Source organism: Dinoponera quadriceps, unplaced genomic scaffold (assembly GCF_001313825.1).
Source record: "Dinoponera quadriceps isolate SergipeBrazil2010 unplaced genomic scaffold, ASM131382v1 scaffold707, whole genome shotgun sequence".
In the NCBI taxonomy this organism is placed as follows: domain Eukaryota; kingdom Metazoa; phylum Arthropoda; class Insecta; order Hymenoptera; family Formicidae; genus Dinoponera; species Dinoponera quadriceps.
In genome coordinates, this window is record NW_014555450.1 from 476,491 (window position 1) to 500,260 (window position 23,770).

General features: G+C 41.3%; 4 protein-coding genes across 6 annotated transcripts in view; 1 reads left to right on the top strand and 3 right to left on the bottom strand.

The window, feature by feature from the left end:
• Positions 1-6: 6 nt before the first annotated feature.
• On the bottom strand, positions 7-6,103 carry LOC106744284 (inositol-3-phosphate synthase 1-B). Of its 2 annotated transcripts, none has more exons than XM_014618928.1 (8): positions 5,866-6,103; positions 5,342-5,719; positions 3,010-3,182; positions 2,474-2,741; positions 2,141-2,395; positions 1,575-1,817; positions 1,379-1,487; positions 7-587 (listed from the first exon to the last, which is right to left on the bottom strand). In XM_014618928.1, exons 2-8 carry the CDS (start codon positions 5,474-5,476, stop codon positions 211-213), a joined length of 1,560 nt encoding a protein of 519 aa, XP_014474414.1. In that variant the 5' UTR covers positions 5,477-5,719; positions 5,866-6,103; the 3' UTR covers positions 7-210. The 2 variants fall into 2 exon arrangements, with proteins under 2 accessions (XP_014474414.1, XP_014474412.1); XM_014618926.1 differs by having other exon boundaries at positions 5,342-5,725.
• Positions 6,104-7,580: 1,477 nt separating this feature from the next.
• LOC106744285 lies at positions 7,581-12,589 on the bottom strand. Of its 2 annotated transcripts, XM_014618929.1 has the most exons (13): positions 12,109-12,589; positions 11,604-11,775; positions 11,294-11,507; positions 10,797-10,924; positions 10,337-10,620; positions 9,896-10,167; positions 9,608-9,736; positions 9,293-9,495; positions 9,039-9,196; positions 8,566-8,798; positions 8,252-8,446; positions 8,040-8,174; positions 7,581-7,956 (listed from the first exon to the last, which is right to left on the bottom strand). In XM_014618929.1, the coding sequence occupies exons 1-13, from the start codon at positions 12,191-12,193 to the stop codon at positions 7,786-7,788; spliced, it is 2,379 nt and encodes a 792-aa protein (XP_014474415.1). In that variant the 5' UTR covers positions 12,194-12,589; the 3' UTR covers positions 7,581-7,785. The 2 variants fall into 2 exon arrangements, with proteins under 2 accessions (XP_014474415.1, XP_014474416.1); XM_014618930.1 differs by lacking the exon at positions 12,109-12,589 and having other exon boundaries at positions 7,582-7,956; positions 11,294-11,520; positions 11,604-11,693.
• A 362-nt stretch (positions 12,590-12,951) lies between these two features.
• LOC106744294 (ufm1-specific protease 1) lies at positions 12,952-14,236 on the top strand. Its single transcript, XM_014618946.1, has 4 exons — positions 12,952-13,043; positions 13,199-13,448; positions 13,544-13,714; positions 13,788-14,236. The coding sequence occupies exons 2-4, from the start codon at positions 13,314-13,316 to the stop codon at positions 14,142-14,144; spliced, it is 663 nt and encodes a 220-aa protein (XP_014474432.1). The 5' UTR covers positions 12,952-13,043; positions 13,199-13,313; the 3' UTR covers positions 14,145-14,236.
• Positions 14,237-14,329: 93 nt separating this feature from the next.
• The window catches only part of LOC106744160 (dynein heavy chain 10, axonemal), a 29,481-nt gene continuing 20,040 nt past the window's right edge, over positions 14,330-23,770 (bottom strand). The window contains 18 exon segments of the mRNA XM_014618654.1: positions 14,330-14,508; positions 14,677-14,823; positions 14,915-15,094; positions 15,842-16,009; positions 16,172-16,380; positions 16,910-17,213; positions 17,423-17,584; positions 17,681-17,823; positions 17,885-18,086; positions 18,601-18,939; positions 19,399-20,145; positions 20,349-20,503; positions 20,610-20,890; positions 21,260-21,717; positions 21,995-22,289; positions 22,423-22,735; positions 23,011-23,227; positions 23,291-23,486. Coding sequence (XP_014474140.1) covers positions 14,362-14,508; positions 14,677-14,823; positions 14,915-15,094; positions 15,842-16,009; positions 16,172-16,380; positions 16,910-17,213; positions 17,423-17,584; positions 17,681-17,823; positions 17,885-18,086; positions 18,601-18,939; positions 19,399-20,145; positions 20,349-20,503; positions 20,610-20,890; positions 21,260-21,717; positions 21,995-22,289; positions 22,423-22,735; positions 23,011-23,227; positions 23,291-23,486 — 4,663 coding nt within the window. The 3' untranslated portion in view covers positions 14,330-14,361.

Genomic DNA, 23,770 nt, shown 5'->3' on the forward strand with positions numbered 1-23,770 from the left:
GGGGGGGGGGGGGGGGATCAGCTCGCAAAATTTTGCCTTCTTCTCATCTCCTCGTCCCTTGCAATCTTCGACTCGATTTCGATCGATATCATGAATTTCTACTCTCTATATCGGATTCAAAAAGAAAGGGATCGCAAACCGAACTAAAAGACACATCGCGGACTTTTCTCCTCTCTGACGAGGACGATTGTTCCAGCCTTCTCAGCTCTCTTATATCTCGAAAGTGACCTTGTGCTCCAGCAACATGCTGTTCTCCGGTGGCAAGGATAAACAAGCTCTCAGGATATTCTCAATGGCAGCTCGTTGTCGGAAGAGAGCATTCACCACCGGAGTTCCCCGAGGTACAAGGGGAGCTTTGCACAAGTAAGATAATATTGACAGGACATTGTGGAAGCCGGAGAAATCTCCGGCTTCGTCGTCCGCTTGTTTAAAAGTGATACGAGAGCAGAGTTCGGCGAGAATCACCAGGTCGAGTATGATGGGCGATGCTAGGAGCGAGTCTTCGCACGTGTTATGAATGACGATAGTGTTGTGGCCGCCAAGCATGATCTCAGACGTGTATTCGTCCATAGCTCTCTTGCTGTCGCCTAGAAAAAAATAAACGATATTATGAAGAAGATAAAAGAAATAAGATCAGGATGTCAAAAGACGGTAGTTTCAACGTTCCAGTTCTCATTTGGAACGTTCGGTTTGGTACATAATTTCTTAAAATTCTTTTTTAAGAATTAAGACGTATAATTCTGAAGTTTTGAATAAACGGATGTCTATATTTCAACTATATGTATAGTAATTTCTACATATTATTATCTTCAGTATTAGTAAAGTTATAAATAATCTTGTTGGCGCTGAAGGACTGACCGAAATCGATTTTTAAGTCGTACCATTCTTTTGAAAAATCAATTTTAATTCTCTATTGTGGTAGGAACGATAGCTACAAGTTTATAATTTAAAGATTTTTTCACCGTTGCGTGTGTGGTTTCACGAGCTCACAACGTCCGGAATTGTGGCTACCCATGCGAGCAAGACTTTCGTTCAATGTTGCGCAAAATTATTGATAACTTTATTAATACTGAAAATAATAATATATAACAATTACTGCACATAGTTCAGACAGACGAATATTTGTAAAACTTCGGAACTGCACATTTCATAGTTTCTTCAAAAGAAACGTTTAAAAATCTCCTAAAAAACGACTTTAAAACGATTTTAAATAAGAACACCTCAATCTTTTATCAGTGGTAGCCTCCAATCTCTAGAACACAATAGAGATATCTTCCTCATCCAAATACAATATTTTGCTTTTCACTTATTTTTGATTAGACTAGACGTTAGCACAATTACGTGGGCGATATTATACACTGTTGCAATGAGATCTTACCAACGTAGGGAACGTATTTGATAACGACGCAATGGTCGGGCTTCTCTCCGGTCTTGTAGAGGATCCTGTTGGACTCCACCATGTCGTCCACGACATTGCTCTTGGAGATCTGTGTCGGAGATCGATCGCAGATTGAGCGGCATTAATTCTCTCGGCGTGAGAAACGTATCAATCTGGTTTCTCTTTCATTACGTACCTCCTTCGAGCGAAACTGCTGCGGCGCGGACAGATTATAACCATCGTTGTTTCCCAGATGGTTGTAGCTGACGATCGATACCGGCTTGATGCCGGCCGACACGAGGAAATCCACAAGCACAGACTTCAGCTTGGTCTGGCCTGATTTGAAATCGTCGCCGCCGACGAAGGTTTTCTGCCGCTCGGCCAACTCCAAGGCGCCCGGCACGAACGTGTTCTGCGGCGAGCCGTTGATGTAAGTACACTGAAAGAGCGCAAAGTCAATCAGCAATTGAGCCACGGACTTCTTTCCGTAATCGATCACAGGGGACACGTCGTCGAATCTAGCACCTGTGTTACGCGCACTTGGGGTTCACTTGTTTTCCGAGCTCATGTGACTTTAACTCATTAACTGCCAAATTTTTTTTGTTGAAATTTTTGGCCGGATAAGTTATATATACGCACAAAAAGTTGTGTAACAGTATAATTATATTCAAATTATTATCCCCAAACGGAGATCGTGGCAGCTAATGGGTTAATATGACCGGTATCCCCCCAGTTCTGTGTGTTTCTCTCACGATATCTTACTCCTTCTAGAGCCGCTGCCACAGCGAACATAGTACTAGGACTGATCTCCGAATGGTCCTCTTCGATCGCCTTCAGCAAATTGTCAGCCGTGTCGTTAACACCTGCGATTATCTCGGAAAATCTCTCGGTATTGGCGGTCCACAGGACGATCACCTGGCCTAAGTTCTTCGCCGCCTTGAACTGCACGATGTCTTTGCGAATCAGCTCCAACTGCTCGGACTTGGTCCCCGAAATGACGTTGTTCGCTCTTTCACCCTGTAAACATTATTTCATTATTACAGAATAACAATAATAGTAATAATTCATAGAATATAATCGGGAAAAATGATTCACTTGGTTCGAGGCGATAAAGTCGGAATAATATATGCTCTTGCGTGGCCGCATATGTGCCATGTGCGGCCGCAGCTGCAGCTGCAGATTCATGTCCAACACTTTGGCGCGCGCTATCGCTTCCGCGAGATTCATGTCGGAGATGTCCCAGCCGTCGATCTCAACATCCTCGGGGTTCAACATGGGCAGCATGCTGGACATGGGTACGCACACTTCCCCTTTGCTCGACCTACCGAGCCTGATGGTGGACGCTTGCGTCAGCGAGCCGTACCTGCGGAATAAAAGATAAAACGTTAATTCGCTGCATATTTAAGTAAAAGAAAAAAGTATTAAATATTATTATATAGCTAAATATAAAAGATTAGAAAATATGAATCAATATCTGAAAGATGAAAAATGACAAGAAAAATTAATTTTTTCAGAAAAAAATAGCAATAGATTAAAAATTCATTAATTTTGGGGGGGGGGGGGGNAAATCTTATAGTTAATTTTTCTCTGGCTGGCACAACTACAGTAGATGAATTATTAGGACGCATTACCAGTTCGCAAATTTCACACCCTCTTTCGTCTCCCACGATAACTTAAACTTGTTTGCCAGCAGGGCCGCTGTCAAAGTGCTGCCGTTGTTGCCACCCCAACCTACCAGCATCAGACCTAACTTAGGGATGTTCAACATTGTCCTTATCAGCAGTTTCGTCGACGTAGGTCTCACCTGTGTGTGGGGTATTTTTTTGAGAATTAATAACAGGTAATTAATAATAACATCAATAATAATAATAAATATGATGAGAGAGAATACATTAATTACATCTATTCATCTTAATTACATCTATCCATCTTAGAAGTTACATATGTATCTTGAATTTTTTATCGGGTTAAAAAATTGAATTTGAATTTGAATTTTATATCGATTGTACAGAGTTGCGCTGAGAAATAAACGATATAATAATAACAACAACAACAACAACAACAGCAATAATAATTTATGATTTTAATATGATAATATCCAGTTGTCTATTGAACAAGACCTTCATTTTGGGGCCAATTGAAATAATGTTCGAAGTGAAAACGTCCCTTAACAATTTCGCTGCCGATCCCGCGTCAGTGCGTGATACGTGCACTAACTATCAACACATCCTCACGTGACCGGCAGCTGTGTTAATGACCGGAAGAATTTTATTGATCTTGATAGCGCGCGTTCAAAGAATTTAATTCGGACGAGACTTTTGAGCGACTCAGGATGCGATTGATCCCAATTGAACTCAATCTGTGCGCGAGCTTGCGATCAACTGGAAAAACAATTAGGCATGCATTATCGAATGACGTTTGACGCGTTATTTGATATCAAGTTCGACGTGTGCAATATATGCAGGAGTCGCAAAAAATGCCATTACAAGGAGTATCGAACGCAATATTGGGGAATAAAGTTCTCGCTTTTATTGTCAAAAAGCCAAATAGCTCGATATTCTTCTTAGAGAGAGAAAAGAAAAAGAAAAAAAAAAGATATATACTCGCAAAAAAATGTTACTGCACTAATGTAGTTCGTTATAAACATTGTACGATATTTAATAAACACTTTATAAACAATCAAAGTGTGGTAACATTTTTTGCGACACCCTATATATATATAAGATACGATTATTAATGCAATATCTGTTGCATCTGGACAGAGATCGCATAATTATTTTCTAGGGCAGAAACACGAAGAGTGACCATTTCAAAAAAAACTTTCGAATTAGAAAATTTCAATTTCTCACTAGAGTTCACTAGAAGGAAAGATTCACGATTAGCCCTCAGAGGATCATGAATTTTCCCATATAGCATACGTATTCAAAAGACATCCTAGAAGTATTCGAACATCTCCGGGATGTCTTTTGAACCTTTGTACTAATTGAATTGTCATCTAGCGTGAATTTGTGAAAATGGAAATATTCTAATTTGAAAACATTTGAAAATGTACCCTTTTCACATTTCCTTCCTAGGGAAAAACTATGCGACCGTTGCTCCGAATGAGTGATTGTGCGGGCTACTCCACCGAAACAGCTCTTCATCCGACAGTGTCGGTTATAGCGAGGCAGTTAAAGTCGCGCGCGCGTACATGTGTTTCAAAGCTTTGTATTGCACGAGACAAAAGGACACGAGTAAACGTAAACGCAGGAACATCTATCAACATTTCACAAACATGTCTCGCATCTTTACTCGATGATAATGTCGAAATTGAAACTTGAAAATAACGCGTTTTTATTTTTTATCTTGATGGGAATGAAAATTCGCCGAAAATATAGTGAAATTTTATTTGTGAAATGAATTTGAAATTCTCTCTCAATTGACCCCATTTATTATTTCAGCAATATTTCGGTAAAGATTCAGCAAATTTCATATCTAATATTTCAAAGAAGCGATTTTATTACCTTTCAACAGTATAATTTAACTTTTCACAACATTATATGAAATTTCGTAAAAAAAAGTTAGAATCTTTCAAGGTTCCACGGTGCTTTCAGCAACATATTTCCATCGGGGGGTAATTTAATGTATCAATTCATTTCAAGCGACTCTCCTTGTCTCGTTTAAGGTTTTTGTTTACTTCTCGTTTTACTCTTATTCCCATGGCTGAATAACGTAAATAAACGCTTCGCTTACAGACAGCCGGGCGTATCGAGAGCCACTTTGTGTGTTGACTCCTCCGGATCACAAAATCACGACGATCGTTCGACGAAGGATCCCCGAGGATCCTTGCTTGTTGCACAGGAGATCGAGCCGCGGGGTACATTTCGCACCGAGGGCATCGCCGTATCGCGCGATAAGCGCGTCGGCACACTTCCAATGGATCGATCGACGGATGGACAGACGAATGAACAGACGGGCACTCACCGTGTACGCACTTTCGTCGTCATTGTCGCCGCCGGTTTCGGTCACGCTCGTCGTCTGATACTCGTATTCTGCCTCGACGAAGTCGTCCGTGTACCGCAATCTCGGCGAATCTACGAGCACCTTCGGGCCCGGCATCCCCCTCGGCGGTGGGTCGAATGACGACGAATGGGAAAAGACGAGAACTAATCGCGAAAAACGACGGAGTCGTCGTCGTCGGCGATTCGAGGGAATTCGGCGCCGCGACCGCTGGATTCGTTGAACCCGTGAACTTCAGAATGCGCTGCCGCCGGTGACCCTGAGGCGCGGTTCGAACAAATCCGGCGAATAATCCCGTTGCTCGGAGAATCGGTGTCGCAAGACTGTTACGGCGGGCGGGTTCTGCAACTGGCAGGATTTCATTGAGGATCCGTTCTCGCGATCACGCGAGAATCTTAGCGCGACTGACGAACTGGCTACCGCGTGTTTTCCCTCGCGAGAAAAACCGGAGCGAGAGTAGCCGAGGTGTCGGAAAAAATCGAACTCACCGAGATGCGATCGTGTGCCGGTTTTACGTGCGACTCGCGCACACGCACGTTGTGTTAAAGAAAATGAGGAAGAGATTAGGAGAGACGATCGATGCCGGCTCCGCGACTGCCGAAACGCAAATGCGGCGCAGTCGTGTTCGCCGGCTATCGTTAAGGGTCGCGAACGGGCGCCAAGGGGAGCGCGGACAAGGGCGCCTCTCACGAGAAGCGTCGACACCATCCGTGATAATCGGCAGGGGGGGGGGGGAACCGNCAATTCCCCCGAGTATAATCCGACACCTACGTCCAATAGAAAGTGATTAATAAGCAATAATGATGACGTATAAAAATGAATGATGTAACAATACATACCGCGACAAGAATACATTACGGGGTGAACATTAACGGTTTACAAGGGGCCGTAAGTAAAATCAAGATATGCTCCGCCACGAGCCGATCGTAAATAAGTCCCTTTTCCATTTCTCGCCCAACATATTGTTCGAATGCAATTTCGTTTATCTTTTCCTTGGCTGGCCCGAGTGGTTTTACGTAATCAAATTTTGAGTACTTGTTGCTTCTATGGGTTGGAACGTCCTCTTCATCGCTACTCCCGGCCGAAAGAATGCAAGATTATCGGGCAAGATTTGGCGCTCGTAACGTCGGCGTATCGTATCGTATGTCATGGAATGTATGGATCGCATATACAAATGAGGCATGTGGCGAGACAGGACGTGCGATGACCGACGAATTTTCAATTCTGCCTTAAAATATGTCAACTAAAACGAATACTTTAAATGAAAAAAAAAAAAATGTTTCAAAGAAGACATTTGACGCCGATGATAATTTCACTTTAAATATCGAGAAGTTTCGGTTGACGGCATTTTCTGCGGAACATAGCGAAATAATATGCGAGAGATAACATCTCTCTTTAAAAATTAAAAACAAAAGGAAATTTGATTTATCCCCGATCGGAGAGACCGTTTACTAAAAGTTACTCTGCAAAAGGACTCCACTCGGTCTTTATATCGTAGAGCAGCGACGTGCTCACTCCTAATTTAATCGAAGCTCGTTCATTTAAAACCTCGCATCGTTCTTATTGTTCAAGACTCCCGATCTCCAACACGAAATCTTAGTCTTCAATGCGTAGTCTGATACGCGCTTAACTTGTCACTTCCTGCCTTATCGCTAAAGCTCACTCAAGACCGAGCCCTCTCCTCTCTCGTCTTCTCCTCCTCTCCCATCAAAAGCCGCTCATCGGTTATCATTACACTTCTTATATTCTCCCCTCTTCCCTTCATCACCCCTTTATTTTGCTCCACTAGCAAAACAAAGGTAGAAGAGATTAGCTAAAGCATCCTAGGATATTATATATAATATATATTATAAAATGTATATATCTCTTTTTAATAACATTATAATATATATTTCTTCAATAAGAGGATTCAAAAACTTCTCGCAACTTCTCTCGCCAGTCTAATATTTTTTGCAGATTTTTTCGAGATTTTTTGGAGTCACACCGACAGTTGAAAAATCTACGACAAATCATTATCTGCGACGAAAATTGTTTGACTTTCTTTTTCGACAGCCGAGATGAGGTCGACCAAACTTCAGCATTTATCGAGATGTCTTATATTTTATTCAGATATACTCTGATATAAAATATACATAATATTTTTGCGCTTATAAAATATTAAGTCTCATGTGTGTATACATTTTGGCACAAAATATAAAATATAAATTTGCCGTAAACTTACGATTTCCTCCTTATTCTTATTGTTCGTTATTATAATGAGAGAAATAACTTCTCGAAAACAACGTGATAATATTAAATCAACTTCAAGTAAAGTTCAAAATTACACATATCTGCGGTGTTTTCGCAAAGAAGTTCCACAAATTTTGATTTAATCTCTCTTAATCTCATAAAGTTATACCTGTTTCAATTTACTTTGCCCGTTCGACTATCGTGAACGTCGGAGTTCCGTGATGTTCTTTGCAGTCTCGCGACTCGATGTCGTCGTTCGAGGAAGCGTTTCTCCATGAGGTAGCACGTTTAGGTGGCAGCAGGAATATCAGCGACGTCGCCATGACGATGTGCCACATACTGTGAATATACTGCAACGAAGGAATTAATGAAGACATTTTTGCGAACTGTCCCCAGTAAAAAAAAAAGGATTTCAAATACACCACGAACGCACTCCGTAGTTTCCCTCGGTTTCGACGAAGCAATAGAGCGAGATACCCACTATAGCGAACAACAGACCCACTATCGCCTTGACTTTCGGCTTCTTCCACTTGCCGGTGCGAAAAATGCGATAAGTGTGCACGAAAATCTGCAATGCACGTCCGTAAAAAGTAGGTGCTAGAATTCCTCTTTAATTCGAGATTTACTTTTTCAGGGGGGACTCACAAGTATGAGTATACCCATCATCAGCGGTATCAATATACTGTTCAGACACATTTTATTGATCTGCACGGTGACCGTGATTACGAACACTCCTGTCATATGGCACATCAACACGAATTTGTTGGTCAACTTCGCCATCGCCACCAGCGTCACCCAAAAGGCGAGAATACTGGAGAAAAAGTCGCTGTATTGTAACGCCTGGAAATAGCAGAACGGTCAGATCACTGGAAAATTATATATATACACGCTTCTCTAGATAAATTCTCAGATAAAAGTCCCTAAAGATATGTGTTAAGTGAATCGAGTGAATCTCGTACTTCGTACTTGATGATGCAGAATCGCCCGTCACTCTGATCACAGGCGTGATAGAAGGTCGAAAACAACATGGTGGCTGAGTACACCAAGCCCTCTGCGTACAGTTCTCGTTTCACGGCTAAATAAATGGCTGGTATGAAGAAAGCGTTGCTTAAAGTGAGCATCGTGGCGCTCAGGACTGAGGAAATGGCGGCGGTGGTGCTTAAAGCATCACTGCAATCGTATCCCGCGTAACCTATTAATTAATTAAGGTGTTATAGTTAATGATGACTTACGAGAGAGAATTAAAATATAGGACAATAAGCAATTCTAAGGAACTTTTTCAATCACTTGAGCAAATCTCTGAATAGCTAGGTTCCTTTTAATTGTTAAATCATCTGGAACGAAAATTGTTTTCAGAATATTACCGAATGAATCAGTGCGAATAATTCTGAATGGGAAAAACTGAATGGATTTATCAGGTTACGCTAATTACCCTCGAAGCAATTGCATGTTGTGTAATGGAGACTGTTTCTCTGAATTTCCCGACAAACGCCGTGATCACCGCAAGGACTTGGATCGGGATACACGCACTTGTTGATGCGTACGTTCAACAGCACTGAAATATCCTCGAATGGGCAACGTATCGGATTGCTAAATTGAGAATAAACTTCTGAATTTACACATGTAATATGATTGAAGAATGAATATTTATATAGTGAGAAGTTAGATTATTTACACAGCACTTACTCATAATTATAACATATCGTGTCAAAAATAATATACCACATATCCGGTTGTGGATACGCTATTAACAAACTCGCGTTATGCATGTCGAACGAGGACAAGTTCGCCGATAATGCATCGTTTTGACATGAATGGTACTCCCCCAATTTAGGTATACGACCTCTTTGAATACACATTGTTACCAGTACTAATATTTTTGACGTCAGCTGAAAAAGTGTTGCAAAAATATAAATATATGTTCTGACCGGTTCGTCGATTAAATTAATTATAATCTATGAGAACTAATTCTCTCTCGCGACTATTAAAGAGATCTTTCACCTTTTCCGTTTGTAATCGCGCACTGATGTCGAGCGTACCACCAGTATCTACCATTGGCAAAATACTGAATTGCGTCATTAGGGGGACCAAATCCGTCAACATCAAACGCGAATTCAACCACTCCTTTCCCTGAAACGTGTGCACAAGTCATAAATACAAAAGGACCACTAAACAAAGAAAAGTACAACAAAATGGGATACGATTGATTGTTACTTTGATAGTCCAACAACTAGCGATTTGTAATCAACTCAAATATTTTCATCTCATGATTAACGATTCGAGAAATACCTGTAAGAGATAAATGGTCGAAAGCGCCTCAGCGTGTTTCACACGAACCAGTTGATGGCGTGGCATGCAAACATCTCTAATGTTACGTTCCCCATTTCTCCGGTAAACTTGCATTTTGTGAGACACATATTTGTCGCTGGTATTATTTTCCTCGTAATACTGCGCACGTTTTATGAAATCTTTGGCATTTGGACCAGTTATGGAATTAAAACTTACGGCAGTATTGATATATTCTTTGTTGAAAAATTCCTCCGTCACTCTGATTGGACATTCTGAAAAACAATACTACTTTGAAGATAATAATACAATATTCCGTGATGGGGTATTTAGTAATAGAATGTTGCGATCCTAACGTGTTTACAGTGCGAATTATTTCTGCAAATATTAGAAACTGAAGAAAAATCAACCATCAATTTTAAGAGGTAAAACTTGCCAACTTACCAGATACATCGACCTTAATGCTGAACTTGATGATACTGCTCGAAACTATCGATAAGTAGTAATAACTATCTTCGTAAGGAGACGATTCTATAAAGCTATAATTAGCATACGTATTCAGACTTATAGACTTCTCAGGATGAAGATGATTGGATACTGGTAAAGCGCGTCCCTTTAAGGACATGCTATTGATGCATGGCTCACGAATATCGTGATGACTTGACAGGGTAAAACTACAGTTCCATATAGATACACGGAAAGCCCATATTCCTGATGGAATATATATTCTGGATGGAAAAATCGAGAAATTACAATTGATAAATTATAATTATAGCTACCTATTGTTTAAATAGATTTTTATTTCCTTTTATTCGTATTAAAAAAAATATATAAGGCTCGAGATAGAATCAAGTAGACTTTGAATAATGATAGGCTGCGAGAAATAAAATAATAATGATCTTACTTGTAGTACGTTGTCATCGTACTCGTTTGCGATGTCATTTCGTAACCAATAGGAATGTTTTCAATATTATCTACTTGTGACCATAAAGCTACTGTACCTATGCTGTATTGACATATATGTCCTAGACCCTGAAATATAGAATTAGATTAGAAAAATGAATTGAATCATTTTGAATGAAGTATATATCAAACATAGTTTTATAATTATTAATTTGGATCAATCGGTTTCCAATTATTATTATTATTATTATTATTATTATTATTATTAGGGAGAGAATTAATTACTAAATTCTTTATTTGATGAAAGGATATCAGAGATAATAAATTTAATATGTAAGTCTCTAATTTTTATATAATTTTATTTTAATTATAATTTAATTCTATTTATTGAAGGAAGATCATGTATGTGTATAGATAATGAAGGTTCTCTGATATATGATCGAATAAATAAAAAAGGAACTAACAAATACTAGCAGTGTTTAAACAAAACAATCATACTTGCTGTTGTACTCTTTGGTCCCATGGAGACATATAAGCTCCCACAAACCAATTTCCAGCTTCAGGCCCATAAATTGGCACAACAGTTTGAAGTTTTGGCTGATAAGTTGTCATAGTTGTGACTATGATGTCATGATCGCTTTTGACATGTGTATTTATGAAGAATGATTCATTGTTTGCGGATATAATTGGATAACTACCAAATCTTAAGTGTCTGAAAGTTACAACTTACGTTTTATATTTAAATATACCAATAATAATTAAATATATAACAATGCAATAGATGAATAAGAAAGATCAAATTATTTACATGTATACTTCCCGAGGTTGACAACTTGGATCATCCATAAACGCAGCAAACTGCCATGTAGCCCTTAATACTTCCTTTGGTACCGTATAGTGAAACATCGCCACGTCGTAATAGCTCTTGAACGAATGTAGTAAATCTTCTTGAGTTGCTAGCGGTATTGCACCATGATTCACTATAAATGATAAATTTACATTTGAGTATATTACTTTGAGCACACTCCACCTTAAGCGATAAGTTATATTCAATGTTAGACAAACATATTTTGAGACAATAATGACATTAAAAAATTTTGTTTTTCAAGCACTCTATAAACCTTCAATATAAGAATACAAAATGAAGATATTTCTTTTCGCGATAAAATAGAATTTTAACGAAAGTGTACAATGAAGGCGTCTTTAACTGGAGGTTCCTTATATGTATGGAAGATTTAACATAATTTGACACATCCGAATATTCAATGGAATTCTGAGAAAATTCGCGGATCATTGTCATATCTACCGCTTACCTTGAAAGAGGATTAGTAAAATACTCAGAGAAGTGTAAAATTGTCGAAGTGTCAAACATTTTTTCGTGAGACATGTTGAGATCATGACAATGTAATTGCACAAACAGTGGTATTTTTCTCATAGAAGACAAGATTAACACAGCGAACGGTATACACTGGATCTGCTTTTTTCTCAGCTTTTTTCTAAGCTGCGTTATATTAGCCAGATTTGCTTGAAAAAAATTAATAAAAGTAAACGTAAATTTTTCAGAAAGATTAACTTTCTTTGTTTGCCCAAGATTCGTTTGGCAACATTGGGAAAGTATAAGTATGATTGGTACATGCTTCTGGATCCATTCGATGCGTCTTGCATTGGTTTCTTTTTTATGTATCCGAATTCCTTGAAAAGATCATTAAAGGAGAGATTGAAGTTGTGCCACCTGAAAATGAAAGGTTCTTCTAAGTTGCTATTAAGCTATACTAAAAATAGAAAGTTGTTTACATTCTGAGTCATATTGAAAGGTAAACTCTGTCTGACTAATCGTTGAGTCGTACTACTTCAATTCTTTCTTAACGATAGTGGTGACTCATAACGGAGACTTCGGAGACTAATAAAAATAACGGGTCTGTTTCTAATCTTGTTTGAATAACATTGAGATTTCTTATTTCTTTCCCTGAATAATATTGGAGGATATCTTTCCTTGAGTGAACAATAATTATGACGTATGAATACGCAGATGTAAAAAAACTCTTCGTGACATTATGCCTAGTAAATGTATTAATGCAATTAGCGTACGCTAGATGTCAGAAATGTCTATTTACTAGATCTCTAATAACTAAAAATTTCTCCTTACGCATCCATTTCCGAATATGCATTCATGCATTGTGACAGCTGTCAAAGGAGGTGAATTGCACGGTGCCAGATCACGCGGTTGGCGTGTTTAAAGATAAAAGAGGTAAGTGATAGATTATTTTTAAATTATGTTAATTAGAAATAATTAATTTAGTACACAAATAATATAACTAGTTTTACTATTTTTTAAACTATCATAATTATATCACTTATGTATGTATATACATAATATTTGTAAATAATTTTTCTGACAAACAGATGTTCGAACATTCATGCAAAGAATTTCGAATTACTGAGCAAATGAAAGAAAAATAGTACAAAAGAGAACAGGTAATTATTTTCGTCTAGGCTTCATTAATGACCTAAGTAAAGAATGACAGTGAATTGTTCGACTAATTTATTGAAAAATGTCCACGAGGATCTAGCTTTACCAGATAATGGTGAAACGTATTTAATACAAGGGCAATATGAGTACTGGCATTATGGTTGCGATGGTTTCAACGACAGGGTGTGTAATTACGGTTGTTGCAATGATTAAAATTCTGTTTAACGTTATATTATACAAATAGATATTTTAACCTAGCATAGTTTATAATTACACAGGGTTGGGGATGTGGGTATAGAACACTACAAACTATCTGTTCCTGGGTCCTAAGTAATGAGAGCTCGAAAGAGACCGTCCCAAGTATTGATGAGATACAAAAAGCACTCGTTGCAGTGGAAGACAAAGACAGGACATTTATTGGATCGAGAGAATGGATAGGAAGTTTCGAAGTAAGCTCAAGTTTAATTTCCACAAACTCACACCAGCCTTTGGGGATAATAAGATAGTAAATGTTCTTTATAGGTGTCCGTTGTATTAAACCAGCTATATGACATTCTCAGCAAAATAATTCACGTATCGAGCGGGAGACAGCTGATAGATCAGGTAGACAACATTAAAAAACATTTCGAGCAATTCGGTAGTCCCATTATGATGGGTGGAGATAAAGACTGTTCCAGTAAGTGTATAGTAGGATTGCACGCTGGAAGTAAAGGCGTGTACTTGCTGATCGTAGATCCGCATTTTGTTGGAAAGGCGAAAAATGCGGGACAATTGAGGAACGATCGCTGGGTAAAGTGGCAAAATTTGAATAACTTTGTCGACAGCTCGTTTTACAACTTATGTTTGCCGCAGCTCAAGTATCGGCTGTGTAATAAATAAAATATATTATTCATGTTACTGCAAATTGCTGTGTATAAAATGCAGAGTCGGGAAGTAACGTGTTTAAATAATAACATGGAGGAACAATCGAACGAATATTTATCTATCGTGAAAAAGGTCTTATCTATTCTGTGACTAGTATCGAGTAATTATGACGTTAGTATACAAAATACATGAAGGATACGGTAGTTCAATCGCCGGTCGTGGAAACCACGCTTCAATCTGTATTTAACACTAGACAAACACCCTGTAGCACCCAATGCGAGATGTGTTGCGGCGTCGCTAAATCTGCTTCGAACACTAAACCGACGTGGAGGGCACTTCGCCGGTCCGATGTAGTGTATACTGGAGTTTTGAACGTGTTCTGCAACGAAAATAGAATTGCGTCTGCTTTCGAAATTCGCAAAATCTACGGAGACTGCAACATACACGAAAAACGTGATTACCAAACGATTCTTCCGACCCTAACTGAGCCGTGTAAAACAGCGAACTATCCTTATTCTGACGCTAATTAGCGTTAATTAAATCGTACCTGCAACTTTAATCGATGAACTTCGGTGGGTATGATAGTCAATATCGGCAGTTCCTCGGTGAGAACCTTCGGATTGGATCTCTTCAAGCAATGCTCCTCCATATCCCATCTAGCGCCCTCCAAATATAATCCGTGCACGTAACAGCCCTGCACAAGTCGCGGAATAATGTGGCATTGATGTTCAAGAAATCAAACACGACACTGTCGAACGGACCCGGTAAATAGTGCCGGTGCTCACCTCATCAGGCCTTTCTTCTACATCGTCAGGCTTGGTGAACTTCGACACCACCGTGTAAATGACGGAACGATCGAGGGCCCAGTTGTTCTTGCGACAAGTCATTTGCACTAAAGCTGCCAGATAAGTTTCCGGCACGTGCAATCCGGACAGCCAAAGTACAATGGGTTCGTTCGCGCCGGACTACCGTGAGGAAGAAAGAGAGAGGGAAAATATTACTGATCATGGAGTAATCCAAATAGAGAATCACATACTCCTCTTCCACTAATTATTGTACCATCAGTTATAATATATATGGTGGCGGAAAAACGAGGAGAGGGTGTAATGCGAGCGTGTGCATGTGTTTTCTCGGCAAGTGTCCAAGTTGACATACACAGAATCGGCAGAGTAGCATTCTGATCATTCGTAAATACAAAATTATATATCACTATTAATAATCGTACAATCGTAGCAGCTTAATAATTCATAAATATAAAATTATATATCATCGTTCATCGCTGCGTACAATCGATTGCAATAATATATAATAGTAGAAATGTATGGGTGTGTGCGTTTTCTTCAACAGACAGATGATAGCTTAACACATTGCGGACTAGACATTTTATTGCTAACCGTACCCAGTAGCCGGGTATGCTTTCGCCTCTAACGACGCAATAGGAAAGACGAGATATCTCGTCATCCGTCCGCAATGTGTTAAGTCGGCACAGATGCAAAATTACACAGAGCAGCGTTCGAATAATTCCGTGATTTCATAACCACGGAATCACACACACCGTTGTTAATAATCGCATATAATCGATCGTAATAATGTGTAATAGCGGGGAAACGGTACAATGTGTGAATGTGTGTGAGTTTCAACGGACAGACGTCCGAGTTGGCGCAGAATCGTGGAGTAGCGTTATGATAATTCGAACGTTTCGCCGATCATACCCAGTTAGTGTATTGGATTATCCTCTTTTGAAAGTGGTCCATCCAGCCGGCGAGGCTCTTTCGCGTGTCCGGCGCCAATTTGGCCCATTCCTTGGGCAGTGTACCGTTATAAAGCGCCGTGGAAATATTCTCCAAGGTCTCGTCCATTCCAATTTCGCCGGCGATAGCCTGAAGTTAAGACGAAACGCGTATTTACTCCGGCGATAGCCTGAAGTTAAGACGAAACGCGTTTTCACTCCGCATAATTTTACTCCCGATCAATCCCGCATTGTCACGTTTAAAGCTATAACTGTTCAGACGTAGTCAAGTGTCGAGGGTTTGTCGGCCGACCTTGATCAGCTGATTCAGCATCCTCGTTATCGCTTCTATCAATTTGTTGAACCTCTCCAATTCCTGAAAGAGCACGATCGCGGTCGGCGTCACCACGGTGAAATTATTCTTAACTTTGTTAATGTCGTACGGCACAGGTACTTTAGTCAGAATCTCCCTCGCCACGTTGTCGATGTATTCATCCTTGCTGACGCCGGTGACACTCACCGCTGGAAATTCGATGGGATTTTCGTCACTTTACAGAACGCCGTGATTGATCGTAGAACGCGGTAAACTCGGTAAAATGATAACTTCTGCCTTTTCATCCGAGAGAGCTCGATCATTTATCATAGCAAAAGTAAAATGAGAATCGCGATACTCGAGTTATACCTGGGCATAATCGGAATCGTTTCTTTTTCACGAACAAAATGCCGGCTACCAAAGTTCGCAACTTTTGCTACCGATTCAATACATTGATTTGATGCCCAATTGAATTTTCATTCTCTTATTTTTAGCTTAATTTTTCTCAAGTTTTATCCAGAGTCAAGTTAAGATACTCATGATGAATTAAGTATAATAATTAATATCAGGGAAAGAAATATTGTGAAAAGTTATAATTGATGTAATTAAAAATTATATAAATATAAATTAAAATAATAAAAATAATGTAATATAATAGGTATAAAATGAATATGTAATAGGTATATAATAAATGATAATATTTGAGATAAGAAAAACATAAAACAGGCGAATTCGCACCTGTTTGCGGTTGAAGTTCAATAAGGTGCCTCCATATATCCTTAACCGCCTGCGTGAAGTATCCGATCTCGGCGTTCGGATGTAGTCCGAATACTTCCGGCGTATTAACCAGCGGCAGCTCCTCGATAAATTGCAAATAATCGTCGCGGCTTCCTTCCGGCGGTACTACGTAGTCGACGATGTCGTTCTTGTAAAAGTGGTACGGCTGGAACTCGTCGAATAGAAAATCACCGAAGTACTCGTCCATGTATGTGTAGGAGACACGCCGATCGTAGCTGTCTATCACTTTCCCACCGTACATCACCTGGTTATCGAATAAAAGAAAGCGAATTGCGTTATAAAAAATATTAATAAAAGGGAATTTATAATACGTAGAATGTCTGAAAAAATAATAAAAATAGTAACAAACAAATCCGTCGATAATGAATGAAATTTGAAGTTTCGCACTCTGAAAATTGCTAACGAAACTTCTCATATCTCGAATATTTCAATTGTTACAAAATTGGTACGTACCTCTCCGATTAGATACTTAAGGCTGTTCCACGATATCCTAGAGTCCTTTATCGCGAGCGCCTTCGTTAAGTAGGTGTCCAAGATGGCAATACATATGTTGAAGTCCGACTCGTTGAAATCGTACCTTATGTTCCACCCGATTTTCCCATACTTCCTCCTCTCCTGCGATTCAATTCAATTAAATGAAACTTGACTTTTCATCAAAGGTGCTCCTCCAGCTGGATTTAGTCGACACGATCGCCTCGAGCGGCCGCTCACCTGGATAACCGCGTGATAAAACGCCAGAACGTAGATCAGATGCTTGTAAAGAGGATGAGAGCAGCTTTCTAAGAGCTGCGGCCGCATGTTGAAGTACGTGTTTTGCAGATTCGACTTCAGCCCACTCGGCGGCTCCGTCACCACTGCAAACGAGTCGCGTTCGCGAGAATGTCGAAAGCCATGTCAATCGAAATTCCCCGATACCTTTCAACGATAGCTGTAGTACGCCGACTGGAAAGTTAGGGGTCGGTTCCGTGGTGAGCCACAGGCGGAAGTCAGGATGAGCTTGTTCCATGTTGCTCAAAGTCTTCTCGAGATCCCTCATGAAGGAGAGCAGCAAGTGACAATTTTGAAACGTCAGCCATTGACCTCTTGCTATCGCCGACTCCAACAAGTCCATCGCGATCTATCTCATAAAAGAGATAATCAATATCTCTCTTTACATCCGTTACACGGAGAAAAGTCTCAGTTCCTGCAACTGGATAGGGGCCAGATGGGGAAAACTCGGTGACAAGAAATAATATCTCTATTACTGCAACTGAAAACATTCGTGTGAATATTCAGCTGTAAAATTAAGACGTGGCTGAGAATCTTCTCCCAATCGAGAGCAATTGACTGAGCGGAAATCTAAAGGAATTTTCTCGTACTCACAACCGAGCTTTCGTCTGGTTCCTAGATAACGGGAAATTCAATTACACCAATGGAATTGTTTCTTCCGCGTATAACGGATATAGTTTTGACAAAACAAAGAAATCAAACAATACTTTATATTAAGGCTCTCAGATATTCAATCAGTAAGACACGAGGAACAGTGAACGAGAGCCACGCGGCATTGATTCTTGCAAGCTGCGGTGAATTACTTTTCGCGAGAGAATGATGGTTTCGACGAGAAGAAATTCACGCTGAAATTCACTTCGTACCTTTTCTTGATTTTGCCCGAGCGAGAGATACTTGAACCTTCCTCCGCCGCAGCCGTATCGATCGGCCAACTTCATCAGTTCGGAGGTGGGATCCGAGCCGGGACTTAGAATGAAAACCACGGGCATCGCGGGCGTACTCTCCTCGAAGATCATGTCTAGGTTCACTTGGGGAGGCGTGATGTACCGCTCGCCCATAATCTCGGTGATGTAACCGACGATGCCGCGGTAAACGCGGTCCACGCGGAAACAACGGAGCAGCATCAGCTTCTCGAAAGGCGTCGATCGCTCGGAGTAGCCGCACGGAAATTCCGCCGATTCCGGCGCGTCCGAATCGTACCACTGAAACGAGCGATTAACACGTTAACCGCCACGCGCATTTCGGAGGAAATCTCCGTCAGGCCACGCGCGCTGCTTGGAAGTGCGCTGGCTATTGTGGTATAGCAATGCCAAGCGCAATAAAGCTTCAATGAGATCCATTAAAATTGTTTGATAAGAAATATTTCAGTACATTAATGATACGATCCTGATATTACTTAGAATTTATTAAGACTATGTAATTTTTTCACTTTTATATCGTATTTTTACTGTCAGCCACCGGTGACTGACGCGGCCCGAACAGAAAGTTCAGCGTCAGTCACTGGTGACTGACGTGGCGATTAACGTCCGATCAGTCCCATAATAATAACATTGTCCAACACCATTTCGCTGCAACACGACAGCGAATAGACAGCAGAAAAGGGGGAATCGAAGGTCTCCCGAATTGGTTTCATCACTTCGAGTTCCCATGTTGTTTCCTACCTCCTTCCACTCTTCCTCGCAGTCCCGTAACTCCTCCGGTAGCTGTTCAAACTTATCGGGGAAGTCGCTCGCTAGCTTGAGAACGTCCTCCCAGCTTGTCTGCGGCAGCCACCTGGCGGGGTTCGACTTGACCGACTTGTCCAAGGCCATGCTACCCTTGACGAAGAAATCCAGCTGCTCCTGCCGTACGTTTCCCACGCTCCGCTCTATTTTCACGCAAATCTGCAAGGAGAAGAGCAGCTTGTGCCGCTCGAAAATACCAGTGCAGCCGTAATCGTACACGTTCTTCGTCAGCACCGGGATGATGTTCCTCAATCGCTTGCTCAGCACCAGGTCCGGCAGCGATCTCTTCAGGGAACGAAGAAACACCTCGATGTAACTGATCAAGGAGTACTGGTACATGGGATTCACGATTGCCATGTCGGCCAGCACGGAGAACATGACGGCGCCTCGCTCCGCCACCGGACGGTAGCCCTCGCGCAGCTTGTTCACGTCGGACGCGGTGACCTGGGCGAGGAAAAGCTTGCTCATCGCCTCGTTGGCGCTGGACTTGATGTTCTCCAGGGTTTCGATCAGATCGACGTTGTCCAGCATGTTGCCCGCGGCGATCTCGCGCAGGAGACTGTCCTCCAAGTTCTGCAGCAGCTTTTTGTTCTCGCTGCTTTCCAAGATCAACGTTTCACGCTGCTCCTCGATATCCCGCCGCTCGGATCGCACCACCACCGATAACAGTTGATTCTCCAGGCCCTGAGAGCCGTGAGATTTTTATTTAGAGACGGATCAATTGTTGCTTAGTATTTTATAGTGGTAAGATATATGGTTTTTATGACGATTTTATACATATTTAATTTCATAATTATATGATATATGATTGATGATATTCGGTGATTTATTTTCAGCGTGGAAATGAATTACATGACAATTATAATTATATAATAACATTTACTCACCGCTGTGGTAACCGTATAATTGATGACAAGTGCCTTCGCGTATATGGCGGGATCGAATAACGGGTTAGATATTTTCGTCGTCAGGTATATACGAAACCTTGGATCGTAGTCCACCTCCTTGTCGCCGAGAATGACAAACATTCGGCCTGCGACGGCTATCGAGACGTTCGATTAAAGTGAAATTTCATTAAACTCGACAAATGTTTCCTCTTTCCGTGAACCGAAGCGTCGTTCCATATACGTTCGAGATTCACGACTTACTCTGAATGTTCTTGGATAGAACGTTATCCAGAATGGGATCGACTTCTTCGACATCTTGAAAGAGCACCGGCAAGCCGTACTTGATCGCCGATTCTACCTGCTTCAAGAAGTCCGCGTCCGTGAAAGAGAGAATCTTCAGATTTTTCTCCTGCTCCTTCTGCTTGATCCAATTCAGCGCCTGTTGCTGAGGATCGATGCAAAGCGGAAATCTGGACGCTTTTGTGGCCAATATGCCATTTTGCACGGAGAGCTCATCCGGCGGTAGACCTTCCGAGTTCCATCTTCAAACGATATCATTATCAGACATTGGAAACTCCCGATATTCGTCGCGGAGTTTCTGACTAAACTTCACAAAATTACATCTATTGGACGGAAATTTCCAAAAGCTGTTTGCGTAATCCGGCTGACTATAATCTAAAATTATCAAGTAAATCTAGAGTTGAAATTAATATATAATATTGATTTTATAATTCATTGTAAATTTCGAGAAAATTGCGTATAATCCATTGCATCAGCTTCTTTCAAGTTACTATAATTCGAAATTTCTGCAATCTTCGCCACTTTAATTCCTACATGGGAGATAAATATACACGATGTAAATCGTATCACTAATAGACACTTAAATATAACGGTCGGATCCAATCACTCACGTGCTGATCTCGACGTCGTTGCTCAAGTGTTCCTGGAGCCTGTAGGGTATCGAGAGAGGCAACTCCTTTTCCAGGATACTGTTCTCCCAATCGCTATACATCTCATTCCGGAACTCGTAGGAGAACGGACCGCTGTAAGCGAGGAAGCTCGCGCTGAACAGGCAGTTTCCCGTGATCTTTTCCAAATCGTCCTGCAGAGTCTGCAGATCCTTTCGCCAGCGTTCGTTTTCGGAAGACAAACCGGAGATTAGCTTATCGGCGGCCAGGAGACGCCGTTGCAGCAAGTCCGTTTTGTCTTGAAGTTCCTGTCGCTCGATCATCGCGATCTCGTACTTCACGTTCAGCTCGTTGATCATCTTCTCTAGTCGCTTCAATTCACGTTGCTCTTTCTCCAAGGCACGCTTGGTTCTTTTCGATTCCCCCTCGAGTTCTCGGACTCTTTCTATCTTCGGTTTTACCTGCAACAACGTATCACAGCTATGTTATCAGTATAAATGGATAGGAAACGTTAAATCTGTCGTTTTGTCGAGAAAGTTGATCCTCGAAATATTCATCTAATTAAAAGTAAATTTATTTCGCTAATTGGATTGCATAAATTATCTTGTAATATATATATTTATTTATATAAATTAAATATCAGAGGGGCAAATCTAATTCTGAGTGACGAGAAGCGGAGAAGAAGGAATAAGTGGAGAAAGGAGGAAAGGGGGAGCTTTCGAAGCTCTTAATGAATACCTCTTTGTAAACGGCGCAATAATCGAGAACGGCGAGTACAAACTTGTACAGGCCGTACCCCGCTCTGCTGATCGCCTGCATCTGATCCAGCTTGTCGCTCTTCTTCAGATGCGATCGTACCGCTTGCTGCTGCTTCAGACTGATCTCGTCGCAATTCATCTCTTGCAAACTCCTCAAGAAGCCCGGGTCGCTCATCATTCCCTTCGCCCCTTTCCAGGACACGTCCTTGACGCCTCGGAGTATCGCGACGCATTCCGAGACGGTCTGCACCGGCTCGGGCGGAGTGGCGAAGGATCTGAATTACCGGAATCGTCGATCATTTAACGAATCTGCAGCCCGATACTGAATGCTTCGGTGGGCAATAAATGCGCGAGTTTCGCATTTCAGAATAAGATCTGCGATGGGACGGGCACATTGACTCGGCGAACCTTATCTCGGTGATATCCGCTTTCTCGAGTTCGCCCAACGCGAGTTTAGCCGCGTCGAGAGCCGGTTGGGCTTCCGCCAGCACCTCCTTGGCTTCCGCTTCCTCCTTGGCGATTAGTTTCTTCTGGTCCTGGATCTCCTCCCTCTTCTGCTCGCTCAGCTCTTTCTTCCGCATCGCGACGTCCGTGCTCTCGCCGACAGACGCGAGCAGCTGCTCGCAGTTCTTCGTCTGATCGGCCACCTTGATTTTCTGCACGGCCAGAGTCTCGTTCAGCTCCGTCAGAGTCACCGATGCCTCCGCGATCTTCTGCAATCCTGATGAGAATATTTGGTGAAAATTCGATCCGTATAGAAATGTCGGTATCGTGCCGGCTCAGAGATTGTAGATTTCAGGGGGATATTATAAAATATACGTTAAAGTTTTAAAGTATGATTTGAAAAAGAAAAAAATAGTTTTGTGAGATAAAGGTGGAAAGGGACGAGTAACGATAGAATTTTTCGGAATTTTGTTGAATTCACCGACGGCGCGTCATTTATAACGAAGAAGAAATGTGCGAGCGAAGAGTTTACGAGGGAATATTCGGCAATACCTTCGGAGAGGCGCGCGCAACGCGAGCTTATGAAATCTGTCCTCTCCATCAGCAGATTCACGTAAGTGTCGATGAAATCCAGGAAATGCCTGGGCGTAACGTAATTCCGCCTTCTCAGTTTCGTCGCGAAGTCCACCGTGTACTGGCACACAGACGTGTGCACGTACACCATGTGACTCACAATCGCTTCCCTGTGTTCCTGCGGCACGAACGGGTTCTGAAAAGAGGCACTCTTCTCACTTCTTATTCGCACGGTCCTCTTCGCCGATCGTTTGCTTACGTCTCGGAGAGTGACGTTCGCCACAGCCACCAGGGCCTGCTGCGGCCATGGGAACATCCAGTCTATCGTGGTGTTGTTAATCAAGCCGGGATAATTGCGACATCGCGTACGCAGAACCTCCCCGGACGGGCTCATCGCCAGAGCTATCCGCAAATTCGCGGTACACGTTCTCGCGAGGTACGACCAGACGCTTTTTCTACGAGCAATAACGCACGAAACGATATATAAAGTTTGAGATTAAAAATATCCGATACCTGCGATATTCAAAGCATGTGTATATCTGAAATAAATACCAGGAGAAGTCAACGCTTCTTGAAGATCTGAGAGTGTTAGAAGCTTCGAAGATGGCCAAATAACGACGGTGAAAATCGATCAATTTCAAATTTACAAGGGGAGCAAGGGGATTGTAATAATTAGAATATACACTAATCATGGTAAACTCATCGGGTTTTATAATATTACATTATGTTATAAAACACG